Source organism: Cupressus sempervirens, chromosome 1, assembly GCF_028749045.1.
Source record: "Cupressus sempervirens isolate cs-2001-9-10 chromosome 1, ASM2874904v1, whole genome shotgun sequence".
NCBI lineage: Eukaryota > Viridiplantae > Streptophyta > Pinopsida > Cupressales > Cupressaceae > Cupressus > Cupressus sempervirens.
The window spans coordinates 775897421-775912928 of record NC_143118.1 but is presented as its reverse complement, the minus strand read 5'-3'; the positions used below and the strand labels follow the sequence as shown (position 1 = coordinate 775912928).

At 36.0% G+C, this 15508-nt stretch overlaps 1 protein-coding gene across 1 annotated transcript; it reads right to left on the bottom strand.

The window, feature by feature from the left end:
- Positions 1–2848: 2848 nt before the first annotated feature.
- LOC149580173 (metal tolerance protein 5-like) lies at positions 2849–15310 on the bottom strand. The gene is made up of 6 exons (XM_089789883.1): positions 15049–15310; positions 11939–12048; positions 11569–11814; positions 6149–6229; positions 5092–5325; positions 2849–3551 (listed from the first exon to the last, which is right to left on the bottom strand). The coding sequence occupies exons 1-6, from the start codon at positions 15215–15217 to the stop codon at positions 3204–3206; spliced, it is 1188 nt and encodes a 395-aa protein (XP_089646009.1). The 5' UTR covers positions 15218–15310; the 3' UTR covers positions 2849–3203.
- Positions 15311–15508: the final 198 nt, after the last annotated feature.

Here is a 15508-nt window from a genome sequence, read left to right as displayed (position 1 = left end):
TGTCAGGTAGGGCTCTCATTTTCATGTTTCAGCTCTATTTTTTGTTATGTTTCTGGTAGCTATTGGTTAGGAGGCTAATAACTAGTGTTCCCCTCCGTTTTTTTTTGCTTGTTCTACCCAGTTGGTCAGGTATGAATGTTTTCCCTTTTTTGGGGGTGAGGGTTTGAAATTTCACACCGTCATACTAATTGTTTTTGCATACGATGTTCGAACTCGAATTTTATTGAATTTTCGTAGCTTTTGTGCCCAAAGACCAAATGGGTTTTATTTTCGATGTTTTTGAGTTTTGGGGTTTTTACCTCAATTTGTGTGTTGTCTAGTTTTCTCAGGTTTTCTTGGCATGATTTTGATTGTGGACCTGGATCATCCTCTGGATGTCAGTTAGATCATTTTTGCACTTTTGTACTGCATTGGGATGCATGTTGCGTCCGTTCTTCTGAGTTGTTATTCGGTTGAGTGTTTTATTACTTATGTTCTCATCCAGCCCTTGTGTTATGATCTTTGTGATGGTGGTGCGTCACACACGAACACGTGCACATGCATTTGTTGGGTGACCTGCGAGGTCCGATCTCCCATTTGTATTATAGTTGAGTTATGTTCATTGGGGTTGGGTTGGAAATATGCATGCCTATGGGCACTCATTGTTGGATGAGCATGAGTATGTAGGGTAACATGGAGAGGCTTCTCTCGCAACCTTGGTGACTATTTCCCAAAGGGTTTACATAAAGAAGTTATAATTAAGTGATAACTAAATAATTAACTAGGTAATAAATGAAAGATAATAAAATGTAAGTGAGCACCCGATTCAATTCGAGGACACTTGCTATATGAGCACCCGATTAAATTTGAGGACACGAGATTGTGCACCTTTCGTTAGGAAGTTGATCTTGTCAAGATTGTGTGCCATCCATTGGGAAGTTGATGCTACCACCACTAGCTTGGGGTACTTGATGCCAAGTTATTTACCCTCTAGGCGAGTCCCTATATAGTGACCCATAGAGTGTCTGACTAGAACTTGATCCACTTGCATTGTCTCGTGATCTTGGTTGCAATCCTCTCTACTGTATAGTGCAAGTGTTAGCCATGGATGTTTGTTTTATGTGTGTGTGATTGGACCATTATCTCCATCAGCACGCCCAGAGTGGACCTACAGATTTCATGTGGTTGGGAGGCATAGCTACCTATAACATTGTTGGGGACCAATGTACAAAGATGGTTTAGTACCAATGCGACCAATGATTAATGTTCACTTGGTATTCAGTTTATCCAGAGTATGTTTCCTTGTGATTTATGCTTTCATTAGAATGTTTGGATATCATGTTTAGATGATGTAGTTTATTTGATGCATTCCTATATTATGATGTTTAGCATATGATTAAATGTTGTGATTTACTTAGTTGGAGTATCTATTGCTTATTAGTTAGCATGTTGGATTTCATGTTCTTATGTTGTTACACTTTAGTAGTGGCATCCTCATAGGACAACTTTGACTACATAGTTGGCAGTTTGGGTTGTTACGCGCAGGGATGTTTAGAACCTTCAAGATCTCATGATGCTATTATGGTTGAAAGAAACCGCACACTTAGTTCGTTGTTTTAGTACATTGTGACGTTGCTTTTAGTTCATTTCCTACATTATTATGTTTAGATGGTTAGATTCAATTGTGTCTTTTTTTTTTTATGATTCAAGTGTTTGTGCCACAATTTGTCGCTCTGGTACTCCCAAGTGTGGAGGAACTGTCTTTTCTTGCTTTTTGTTCCTTGTTTTCCTGGTATGTTGTTATGGTTCCTCACACAAGATTTTACTTCCTCGCACGAGATTGTGGAAGTTTCACGCGATTCTCTGTAGTTCCTCGTGTGGCTCGTTACACTTCCTCGCGCAAACCTCAGCACTAGTGTAGTGCTTTTTGGCTGCTAGAACCAATACTTCCTTACGTGAATGGGCATTTTCTCGCATGGTTCAGTGTACTTCCTCACGCAGAGATGTACTTCCTCATGCAAGATTGTCAATTGCAATTTCTCTCGCACGAAAAATAAGGGGCATCTCCACTGATTTCGGAGAACACAATTTGGACTTTTGAGTACACTTTAGGAATGCTGGTGTTTCCTTGCTTCAACAGATCGAAGAATTTGTGTTCTGATGTTCTCTTGGGTTTTTCGCTCTTCAATTTGGTCGTGTCAATTCGACAATGGCATTTGGAGATTTGTTGGCGTTTGGATGCTTGGTTAGTCTTCCATTGTGATCTTATTCATCCTCGTATGTTGATTGTCATGTATATACATTTTTTTCTTGGCTTATATTAATTCTTATTCCAAGGATCTACAAGCGGGGCATTACAAATTGTTATTTGTCTTTCATTTATGTTAATTATGAAAATGAACATATCTCCTAAGTGTATGTCATTGCCACAACTAGCAATAGAAAAGGAATGATACAATAGTATTTGATGCCCCGAATGATATAGTGGTATTTGATGCCCTAAATGATATAGTGGTATTGGATGGTATATGTCATTTTAATAAAATGGTATAGTTATTTGTTCCTAAGCGGTATTTATGGACTAACTTGGGTATTGCAAAAGAATCCCTAGATAATTTCGGTTTTAAATTCTATAGTATGTAGATTTTAAATTCTTTGTTAAATTTATGGATAGTATCTTCAATTGGTAGTTATTAAATTTTTGTTTAACTAATTGTAACCATTAATCTCATTCACATGAACATAACTGCTATAACTATCTTCTTATGAAGTATTAACTGTATTTCTTTTATATGATAAGTTGTTAAGACACAGGAAAAGTGGTTGTTACACTGTCATTCAACTGTCAGCATTCTAAGCAATGAAAGAATTAACTAAGCTTTGCTGCACAAAAGCAGCATATAGTTGCCATGTATTTGAGAAAAATCGGTATTCAAGATTTCCAGCCAAGGGTATAATTTGGTGCCTGTGGCTTAATCACGTTTACAGAGATCAAAATGGTAAGAAACTACATCACAAGATCTTCAAATTTTTTTGTCAAATACTTGGAAACAAAAAATAGAGCACTAAAAATAGAAACTGGGGCTAAAAGCTACACAGCATTGACGGTGACTTATATCATGTCAGAAGAGTGATATTGGTCAGCAATAATAGGTTTATATGAAAGGTGGGAAACATTGGGAATGTTACTAAAGTATACAAAGCATACAACCCATCATATACAACTAGGAATGCCCATTCCCATGCTCGGGTCTGTGACTATATTCATAGTCTAAATGCACAAAAGCCCGTTCTATGTCAGGAAGAGATTCCAGTTTTTCTTGAAGTGCTTCTCCAATGTCATGAGCCTGTTGCAAAGGCATATCACGGGGTAGCACAATGTCAACCTCGACAAAGTAATGAGAACCAAATGTGTAAGCTCTGACTGTATCAATATGTCGTACGGCTTTGTGATGGTTCCAACAGAGATATGTCAATTTCTGCAAATAATCAGGTGAAGCTGTTTTACCCACCAAAGAATTCACATTTTCCAGAACTGTGTTTGACCATGTCCTGATTGTGTAGAGTGCCAGCTGCACAGAAGGTACATTATCAGCTTTAGTATTTCAAATGATGAAGATTAAATATAAACTTTAGAACTACTTGTGATGGGCTTAGAGGAAGCTAATCTATATTTTGAGTCTGGAAAAAAAATATTAGTGATAAGAAGAGTATACATCCTCCTTGCTACAACTGAGGAAATAACCTGCAAGACACTAATGACCAAGTTTAAATTACACAAGGACATCCTCCTTATTTAACTTTACAATTTACCCATATCTAGCAAGAGGTTATTTATGTCATTATTTTGGACAGAGGAGTCTACATGCCTACAATTGTCATCAGTATTCCAAATGCTTGAGAAGTTAAAGATCTAGTGTGGGTCGGCATCATTGTCAACATCTAGACAGAAAAACATATATTTGTATATTATTAAGGGAGGTTTCGATATGGTGGTTCTGAGAGGAAGGATGGACAGGTAAGCTCCAGTCAAGCATTCTAAAACATTCTGTACAGATCCCTTGCAATGGTTATTGCCATCATATCCGAGGAAAGGCAAGCTGCAGTGCTTTCCTCAATAAATAAGCTCTCCACTATTTAATATATCAAGTAGTACATACTGTCACATGTATTCACAATTTCTAACAGCATGTCAACTAGCGCAAAATGAAAACGTTGTACATTGAATGTGGATTATGGAAGCTAGCTACGAGCATACGTTTAAACATCATTGAGTCTATCAACAAAGTAGATATTACAATGCATTGCCTATAGCACAAGTACAATTGTAGCTAAAAAGTAAAACCTAACAGAAAACATTTTAGATAGGCAAATGCCTTTAACCCTATTTCTCTAGAAAGGGTCTCTCATGGAATCAGCAGACTCTTTAGTACAGCAAAAGAGCAATTCATAAAGCTAAGGTTCCATCACGACAAATATATTGAGGAGACATTAAATAACCACATGTATTCATAACCCCATGTATTCAAACAATAGGAAAAATCAACATCGCATCTTTGAAACTAATTGAAATTTCAAATAAGAGATGCACAAATAGCCTTTTGTTAAAAGTTAAAACCATTGGCTTCAGCCCTCTCATATCGATCATACATGGATATGTGATCTTTACAATATCAAATGAAATCATCAAAAATTATGTTAGGCTATATCAGTATTTAGTATTTTAATTACTACCCAATGAATTATTACTCTGAAATGATCAATAAGACGTGAAAAAGAAGACCAATGACCGATAAAGAAAGAAAACAAAATACTGGAAGTTTTTGAAATCATACACAATCAAGGAACTCCAAAATCTTAAATAGACATCATAACAACAAAGAGAATGACTGCAAGGATCTTACATAGCACACACTCTCGAAAGGACATCCACATGGACATTGATCAATAAAAGGTGATATTTATTCTTTAACATAGATTTAAGTCAAAAAGACACTTCTCAGGCATATTGACAGTCAAAAGAAAGGCTAGAAAAACCTCTGGAGAACCTTTGAAGTAAATGCCGAGTATCACAAGTTACAGTGTATAAGTAATAGTCAGAAAACTTCTTACCACTATTGCTCCGGCTGGATCTATCCACCAGTACAACGTACTTGCAAGAATTGCAGCAAAGAGACCAATTGAATTGGTGATGACATCAAAGAAATGATCTTGAGCATAAGCCTTTACAATCTCATTAGTAAATGTCCTACAATAGATTACAAGGGCCAACTTCACAAGAGTAACTGATACCATTATTCCAACAACCCACTGCCAGCTATCTCCTTCTAACGATAAAACTTGCTCCTGTATAATTAGCAATAGAGTTTAGAGGGGAATTACTTATATATAATATGCCAAAAATGGCTTATTAAAAGACAATACAGTAAGACTGGACACACAATAAAACAGATGAGAATAGAAACCCAAAAGCGTTATCTGTGTCGAACAGAACAGAAGCATAATCCGTATTACATGTTACATTTAAGCTTAAAAAATTATAGCCCAAGAATAATGGTCAGAACTTAAAATTACCTAGTATAAACCTTCTAGCTTTTAGGACAAAGAAATAGGCCTGCATTTTGTATTTTATTTTTGCATCACCAGCAAACCATGTGTATCAGACAAAGCAAAACTCAGAATAAAAGGTTTCTTTAAAAATAAAAATAAACATCCCTAGCAAATGATGTAAATCAGAGAAAGAAAAAAGACTTTCAGTAAAAACAGATAGCCAGACTTCATGCCAATGATACTATAATTCCATCAGTAACAATAATGAGGCTTTAGTACTCCAAAACATTAACAAGTAGCTGCTGCGTTTGTATGTATAATTTAAGCAAGCAAATATTGCCTCCAAAGCACTAAATATTATATAACTTCACAAAACAATGCCATTTACAGGAATTAAATCAAGAGTCCGAGATAGCAACTAAGCTTATAAATTATAATTATGTCCACTGTAAAATATTGCATGTGTCTTCATGGTATATACCATACATAGCCAAACAAGTATCCAAATAAAGCATAAAACATGCCCTGCCTGCTTGTACAGAGTTCAAAACATTATTAGCACAGTTAGGTGAAACACATACACCATTCTTAAATGTATATCCATGACCAGGGAGTTTACCTTTGAAACAAGTTGTCGAGTAGACTCTAGCACAATCTGCAGTCCCAATGTAGCCATAACTGAGGCAAAAACCAGAATTCCCTGCACATGGACCATTTTACTAAGAATTAACACCAACAAATATTGGGCAATTCATGATATCCATGCTTTGAACAACAAATACAGACCATGAAACAAGGAATATGAGCATACAAAATTATATGAAATTTACATGGTCATAAAAAAAGAACTGAAGATGCCAATGTTGACATGTTGTGATGGTTAAGTTGTTGTGTTGTTATTCTTGCCATCAAGGTTCAAATCCCATTGGGGATGAGGTCCCCCATTTGTGGCCTCACCGATCCATATCTCTAGGTCAAGCATTTACCCCTATTTAAAAAAAGGGAACTGAAGATTTTCAACTTGTCATGAAATGTGCCATATTAATGAGTAACCATAGCAATGGAAAATCCAAACTATAAAAGAACAATCTAAACAACAATTTCTCACACTAATCATTAATAGAATCAATCTTAGGCTTCATTGATATGTTTCATAAAAATTACACTAAGATGTTAAAACTCTCATCCTGCATTTAAACTGAAACCAAACCATCATTGGTAGGGATCAAGGGTAGCACGTCAATGCAATTCAAAATAAGAGATATCAGGTATTAACACTTAAGGCTAAAAAAGAATGTAATTATCTTTGGATTTTGGAGCTTTGCAATACACAAGTTCCCTCTATAAATGTTCCACTGCTTCACAGATTCCATTATCATGTTGCAAATAAGAAGCTAAAGGACAAGGAACCAGACAGTTATGCAAATAAATGAAAAGCAATTGAAATGTCTGACAATAGCCTATAATAGAATTGATGTGTGTTACGCATAGTAGACAATAAGCAATTCACAAAAGAACTAATTAGCAACAACCAGAGTCCTAATAGTTACATGGTGATGACTTTCATGTTTTAAGTAGTGACTTTTCCATAGATCAAGGGATCCTAGCAATCGTCTAATGTTTGTTACATGAAATTGCAGAGCTATTCCATGTAACTGATGAATATTTTATATCTTCAAAAAAGCATTGGTACAGAACTTTCTCATCTTGCAGTAAAATGCCATTAGGCATTTATATCCCTCCCCTGGAAGTGGTACATTTGATTGCATTCAAGAAACAAAAGATGAAACTGAAAAATAAAATAAAAAATTACACAAGCCATAAAACCCTCTTAAGGAACAACGTACACAGCAACAAAATCTGTTACAGGATGAAAAAAAAGATCTGACTTGATTCTAGAGATACACAATAGGTTTGCGCTTTGGGTCCCAAAAAACATTTTTGATAAGACGTAAATGCTTCACTGTCCCAGAGACTTCCAGAAACATTTCTTGCAGTTCCCACTACTCTCCAGGAGTTTCAGTACACTTTCACAGCTTACTATATGGATATTTTCATCAGTTTCCAATACCAATTTCCAAGAGCTTCTAGAGATTTCTGTCATTTCTGAAATCGTTTCCTGCTGTTTGCTTGACAAATTTGCCTCAAAAGTGTATGCTATTTTCTGACTTGGCTTTCCTGCCTTCAATGCCCATGTTTCCAAAGCTTCTATAGTTCAGTTTCTGATACTTAGTGCAAGATAGACTTTTCAAGATCCCCAAAGCAGGAAAGGCTATTTAGATGGGGGAAATTTTTGGCACTACACTTTGTTTTATCCAGATCCCGTCTTTAGTTATTCACTGTGGTTCTGTCATCTTAATGTATCACAAGCCCCCATGCATTTCAATTCTAGCACCATGACAAGTTATTTGCAAAAAAATTCCATTTCCAGCAAAAAAGCCTTCCAAGGATGAAAAATGGTTTAATTCTTGGTTGTTTCTTAAACTTTCACACCCCCTTATCTCACCCATCTACTCAAAACAAAGAGATATAAAGGATAGTCTAACTTTTGAGAAAAGGACAAAATGCTTCTGTAATGTTTAGGTGCATGAGCAAGGGGAGGGATTTGACTATAAGTAATCTGTTTAACCAATTAATCATTAACCATAAAACAAAAAAAAATAACAATTGGCCATGGCAGTTTAATTACACAAAGAATTTTTGGGTATTTTAAGGTCTCAAATGTTTTGAAACTTAAAAAAACAAAAGATATTACACTTGAATTTTGAAGTTAAGGAATTACTAAAATCACACATTCAAAGGGATTCTTCGTTTGCTAAAGAACAATGTTTCAAATTTGGAGCTTTCAAATTCTGGAGGCATTGCTTTTTGTTTTCTTATTAATTTTCTCGTTTCTGTCCTCATTTGCATTGAACGGACATGAACTATAAATGTTCTACTTCTACAAAATGGCACATAACTGCCTGCCCCACTCACCTATCTCCCCCAAACTTCAAACCACCAAAAATGAACAAAATTGCGGAATCCATAAGATATATCATACTAGGTAGCATACCTTCACAATTTGAATTTTCTCTAAGGATTTGATTTTGCACCCCACATCAACTTGGCATTTTGGCATGTGGGTGCATTTGTGGGGAGAATTGATGCCCAAATTTCTTATAGATATGTAACTATTCTATTATTAAGAATAGTAAAGGAGAAGTTTTCAGAAAATGTTGCACATTCAAGTCTCAGCACAAAAATTGCAAGTCAATTTTTGCAACTTCAAGAGTCATGAGTACTCGCCACATTTTCCTCCCAACAAGTATTTCTTATTTTTAACTTGCCAATTGTTTGGACTGAAATTGACAAGTTCATAGGTTACAGTATTTGGTGAGTCCAACAGGTAAACTTTCACCATGGTAACAACATAAAAATTTGAAGGGAAACTCTAATAAAAGGGAATTTTCCTTTATAAACCCTACTTGGCCATATTGAATATACAAAACAGCATTAGAGAATTCTTGAGCAAATTGGAAGGTTTTTTTTAGGGTGTTTGAAGAATTACTGGAATTTTGAATTTGTATTAATTTCTGAAATTTCAAATTTTTGTTTTACAAGCATTGTCTTTTGCCTTTAAAGAAAAAAATATGAAAGTCACGTATGCCATGAAGGTCCATGTGGTTTTTTAGGTCTTCATTCGAGCTTGGTGTCCGGGACTCCACCCTTGACCTCAACCAGTATTGCAACAGTGAACACGTCAGAGGTGCTGCCCTCAGAGCCCTACTAGCTGAATTCAAGTCTACAAACTATGTTTTTATGAGCTGCAGCTATGAAGGAAATGGGAAAAATACTACTAGTAACTTGAATTCATCTTATCATGGACCTGATCTGCTCCACGAGGTATTCAAGAAACTCAATGTGACAATCTTGCCATAACGGCAAGATAATAGGGAATGGAACCTCAAGACCTTTGGACACTTTTCAGCACATAACTTAAGATGGAACTGTTCTAGTGGCACAAATGAGCTATGCATATGACTCAAGAATTTAAATTTGGATTTTTTTGCAAATGACAAAACATGTCTAGTGATGTGTATTTGAGCATGGATCAAATGAGGGAAAGGGTTTGAGAAGTCCTACCTTATGAGTACTCCAACTGAGGGAAAAAGCAACAACTTGAATAGAATGCTAGTCCAAAAATATTGAAGGTGCTTCATGCTAATCATTAAATGTCGTATTTCCTAAACCTGAAAAATCTAGAAAATTGAAAAGACGTTAAGTCCTGTGGCATACATTTCATTCACCCAGGAGTCACAAAACCTTTCGACCTATTTCCTGTCAAAGTGATTTTTCGCTTCCAAGACTTGATAACAAATGCTATCTGTTAGTCTGTAGCATATTACTTTCTCAGAGTATCTCTGCTGCATTCAAAAATTTGAAGAAGTCGAATGAAATTCCACTAGAATTTGGAGGGGGCAAATCACCTCAGCAAGAGAAAATGGCAGAAGAAAGGTGATCTACTCTACACTCCCTTCACTATGTACAACATAAACACTACTGAGTTCAAAAACTGCCAAAGAAATTGACATTTGAGCTCTCTTGACCTTCAGAGTGACTAAGACAATATTTTGCATGGAACATGGCTTGATGTCTGGAAATTCAAGACCACTTCAGTGACACCTGTATGTGAACGCACAAATGGACAGAACAAGAATCTTATGGTTAAAGCTTGCAAGCAAATGAAGGAAATTTCCTCCAACGGGTAACATAGAATTTAGGATGTGACATGGAAAAATACAAACTGGCAGTAACATAATGACAAAAGTATAACTGAGCTTGCTAGCAAATGAATGGTGGCAAGGAGAAACTTATGTGGATGAGCTACTGGCCTAGCTGAGAGAACAGCGGGGGAATGAACCCTGGTCTGCTCAGAAGAGGATTCCACTATTAGTACGGAGAGAGCTAAGGCCAAAGAGATATTCTAACACAGAGAGAAAGGAATAAAGAATGTATGAAACAGAGATGAGAATTGCGTATACAGAAAAGCAAGGATAGTGTTGAGCATGCTCTATGCAATCTTGCTAAGCACAACTGATGTAAAGTATGTTCAATGTAAAAAACTTGTGACAAATAATATAATGAATTATTTACGTCAATCTAAGTTGTCTTTATCGTCTCTAAAAATCAATGGAGTTTTGCAAACTCTTAAAATGGTTAAACACACAAGTTCCACATAAACAATCAAAACAGCAGCAACCCCTTTAAATGACACCTGCCCACTCTCACACTTTCCAGTAAATGACTGACTGGTAGCTCTAAGAGATGTGCCTCAAGCGGGCCCTCAGGTCCTTCTGAACTTGAGTGATAGGCAGGTACAATGTCTCCTGTGATAAGTGTTTGTCTGTCTGCACAAATTCAATAGGACAGCAGTCAGTGCCTCCACTTGCACCTAGCATTTTAGTTCCTTGCAAGGACCCATTTCGGTCACCAGCCCATTCCTATGCTTTGCAATACTTTTGTCTGTGGATTTTCTCTGGAGATTGAGATCAACTTGTGAAGAAGATAGCTTGATATGTAATACATTATTGTCTCTTTGACTGAGAATACCCCAAAATATTCTTAGAAGTTGTCATCTCTCTGATAGATGAAGAAAAAAAATGACTTTTTGTGCTGAACAGTAATTTGAATAGTTCCCGCTCTTCAACTACAAAACTAAAACTGTTCAAGGACAAGAGGAATGATGAATTATCTCTTAGAAACTGGATATAATTCATTGACTTAAACTTTCAAAGACAGAGAACCACATTAGTATAAAGCTAATTTGAAATTACAATTATATTCTTTCAGAAAATTAGTTATATCTAGGAATTGAAAAGTTTATTAAAAAAAATTACATTATAAAGAAACACCCGCCACAGAAATAACAATAATTGCAAACTGAGCGACCCTACATTTATGGATTCACTAAACTTTCAATTTTAGTGAAATTGATAATGATTGCATACAATAGGTTTGAAACATATGAATTGAACAGAAGAAATACAAAGGACTAACCAGAGGTTGCATACGCTTTTTCCCAATTGGATAGAGATAGGGATTTGGTGACTGCATCTTAAATGCGGTGAACCAGAGAATAAAGCCCGAAAGAAGATCCAAGAGAGAGTCTAAGGTTGAAGCAATTATGGCTAATGAACCACTCCTTATTGATGCATATATTTTTGCACCAAAAAGTACAACATTTGCCAAGTTAGACACTTGAATTGCAGTCCTCTCACTTCTTGCAACCTTATCACGATCTTCCTGAAAAAAATTGAGCGAAGAGTATTATTTCATATAATCAAATACTTCTTAAGGTAAAATAGGCCTCACTGTTGCACTGACTGCTTCGACGAATGTGCATAACAACAGAAGGATATAACTAAACCTTGGACATGGTACGTCGATATCCATGCTCAGAAACAGCATCCATTTCTGTAAAACCCTCAAGCATCTCCTCTTGCTGCTGATAATATTCAGCCACTCCATCACCAGGACCTGTCAAGGGTTCAGGAAAATAAAGAAAATAAAGAACTCTCCATAAAACTCAATAAATTTTCTTCATGACACTCTAAAAGGAATCTACAACTGCTATCATCTCAATGTAGTCAATCAAAGACAGTGGAAAAAACATCCTGTAGGATGAGAAGAATCATAACTCATTCATGACACTGTAAGCACACCCACACCCTCTATTACAAGTTAGGAGCTTCCCCATCAGCAGCCAGAGAATTTGTTGAGTACAGAAAGTAGATCTTGATAGGAATCTAAAGAGACTTTTCGATAAGTCTCTCATTATTCGACTCAGCAACACTGTGCCAGGCATGAGGAATAAGCTTAGAAAAACCACCTCATTGGTTAGCTTTGGTGAATACACTTCAGCATTCCAGATACTGCATTGCATTGAATAACTGTCAATGCCAATGGAAGCGTTGACTGCTGATCCCAGAAGCATGGCCCATCCAACACTAGAGAGCAGAAGAAACTGAGGGTTTATTTTTAGATTTCTCTATGCTCTCTAAGGCACACAGATCATTTTAGTCAGTTATTGATGAAACTACCTATGTTCTTGGCCCTTGGGATAAAATCAAAACCAATACACTTCCAATTGCTAGTCTGCTTTCATAGAGTATTCTGATGTTTGAATTTGTTTTGAACAGCAACAAAGATTTATCCTATTGAAATTAGATAATCCACTTTCAGATACTCTCTCCATGCATTCTTTGTAGTCTAGGCAAGATAACTAACATAAAATCCAAGTTCAGTAGTTAGAGAAATCGCTGCCAAAGAACACCGAAATGTTCTTTTGCAGACCAGGATAAAGGTGTTTCTGCTCAATTACACCCATAACACATCATCTTCAAAACCACTGCAAAAGATCAGCCCGCATGTTCTCTCACAGAGTACAATAATTCTTTGAATTGGTTGAGTGCCATCTGTTTCTCACTTCAAAATTTCTAATGCTCATTCAATTAGGGCTGGGAAAAATGAAGAATAAATTCTGGAATAGCTTGTGATTTATAAGATCTGTTACAAGAAAATCATTTCTGTACTAACCAATACCATTCCAAGATAAAAACAACGTTCATAAAGCGAAAATGTGAGAATTAATAAATTTTACTTCCTGCTCGACTGATAAATGATGCTTGAGAGACAGCAGATCACTATAGATTTTCATTTGTATGGTGGATCCACTGAAATTTTGTAAATTTTTCAATGTTGCTTAAGTTAACAAAGAATATAGTTATAATATGAGCCAGCAGGCAGTTCTAGATAATAGCCAACACAGAGTTAAGACCAGCAAATAGTTACCGTGTCTTACCAAAAAACTGTGAACAAAAATGAGTCCAAAAAAATTACGATTCCTAGAGCTTATGACAAGAATGTCATTCCTCCTATGAGAAGCTTATTCTGATTAATCCATATTCAGAAAGAAACCTTCTGCATGTCTGAGTTTGTGACAACTTTAACTATTATTCAGTTAGGTACATGCTCACATTTGTAAGAATATATGAGCGGGTCTGCTCAAAGTTATGAGATCTAAGGCTTAAGACAGCAATATCCCTTCTCTAAAAAGCAAATTCTGCTGCAATAACTTTCTTGACAAACAACATCAAGAAATCTAAAATAAATCTGATCTATGTCACTTTTTAGGTTTCAACCAGTTGGATTGAAAATGGCAAAATGACAACACATTTCTAGAGAATTGACTAATAGGCCTGCTTAATTTCAAAAAAGAAAAACATTTTAACCGGTGGTTCAAAATCAGACTTTTTTATCCCTTAGATGGGTTTGCATTGATTTATGAAAACCGAATAATACAACAAAATACAATTCATCTGATAGACAATATCATTCTTACAAAAAGACAATTCGTCTGATACACAATGTCATTCTTTTGGGAAAAAAAACATTCATAAAGGCATCAGTCTCAGTACACATGACACGTTTGGTTTGTAATTCAATCAAAATCAACCTCAATGCATATATCTCAAAATCTACAAAATGATCTGCTCTAGCAAAACTAAAAAAAATTCGGAGTTGCGTCTGCTTCATTGGACTACATAGATATTTCTCAAAACATGTTTACCTGCATCTAAGAAATCTATGACATGGACGTGCTTGATTTCAGCATAGAATAAACCTGAAGTTGATACAAAATCCCCACACCCCATTCCCGCAAAAATGTGATGTATGCAAATTGATGAGGTAGTGATGAGGTAGCACATATCAACTACTGAAGTGCTATATTGAAGCAATCATATATTTCTCTTAGTTTAATCTCCACATTCCGTAAAAACCATGAAGTGGGTCTGCTTAAATAATAATGCAAATTCTGAAAACCCTGTAACTGAGTCTCCTTTTTTATAACTCAATATTTCTAAAACCGATAAAACCGTGTCTACTTAATTTCAAGTTTCAACACAAGTCGCAACAAAAGTTGAAAGAATATCAAAGAAAAAAAGAAATACTTTAAGGTAGTGTAGAAGAATTGATGGAGAAACTTATACACCAAGTGTTAACATAAAAACAATCGTGAATTCCTCTATTTTTTAGCTGTGTATTTCTATAGATTTGTGAAGTGGGTTTTCTCTATTAATTCTACAAATCTATATATGTGGTAAGCGTAGCTGAAATCGCCTTCTGATGAAGTAGGTTTGCCTTATTGAATCTGCCTATATCTGAAAACCTGGGAAATGAACCTAGGTGATTTTAGCGCAGAACACAATCATCTTCGAAACAAACACAAGGAGAGGAAGAAAAACAAACCAAATATGGCATTAAAGCAATTCATTAGATTCCTCTCTGAGTTCTTCACCCCTTTCATGAATTTGTTTCTCTCAAAGCTGCATATTTCTAAAATCTACAAGTGGGTTTAATTTGATGAAACAAAATATTGCTATAAATCTATCAAATGGGTCTATTCCGTTTCAGTAAAGCAATCAAACAAGGACTGAAAGAAAAGAAATCCTAAAGGCAGAGAGAACAAACACAAACCGAGTACTACATTGAAGCAATCATGGATTCCTCTCTGAGGCCTATCCTCCCTTTCAGGCCTTGAAATCTTGTTGAAACTGAGCCTCCATTCGTTCTCCTCGCCTCTCAACCTCTCAACCTCGTTATCATTGAGCAAGTTCTCAGTTCCCTCTTCCAGGGGATCCTCCATGGCTGATTGATCGGATAATGTGATAAAAATCCGGAGATATGCGCACTATGTCAGAAAAGAGAATAATTCAGAACCTCGATTCTGATTAAAGGTGAGTCTATATTTGTCCACCTGGTGTCCTAAAACAAAAGGAATAGGAACTAATTGAGAAGTGGGTCCGCCAAAACATTTTCAGGAGCCTTTCCTGGCTTTGTTCTTTCTGATACTGGGCTCAAAATCTCTTCGCCCAGAGGTACGGAAAAACAACACGTTGCTCCTAACGCTCTGTACTAGGTGAGGTAGTTGTATGAT

Excerpts from the sequence above, each read along its gene's own strand:
- LOC149580173 (XM_089789883.1), bottom strand. The coding sequence starts at position 15,217 with ATGGAGGATCCCCTGGAAGAGGGAACTGAGAACTTGCTCAATGATAAC. Across the intron at positions 11,815-11,938 it reads ATCGACGTACCATGTCCAAG|GAAGATCGTGATAAGGTTGC; the intron begins GTTTAGTTATAT and ends AATTTTTTTCAG. Across the intron at positions 3,552-5,091 it reads ATCCAGCCGGAGCAATAGTG|CTGGCACTCTACACAATCAG; the intron begins GTAAGAAGTTTT and ends CCTTCTGTGCAG.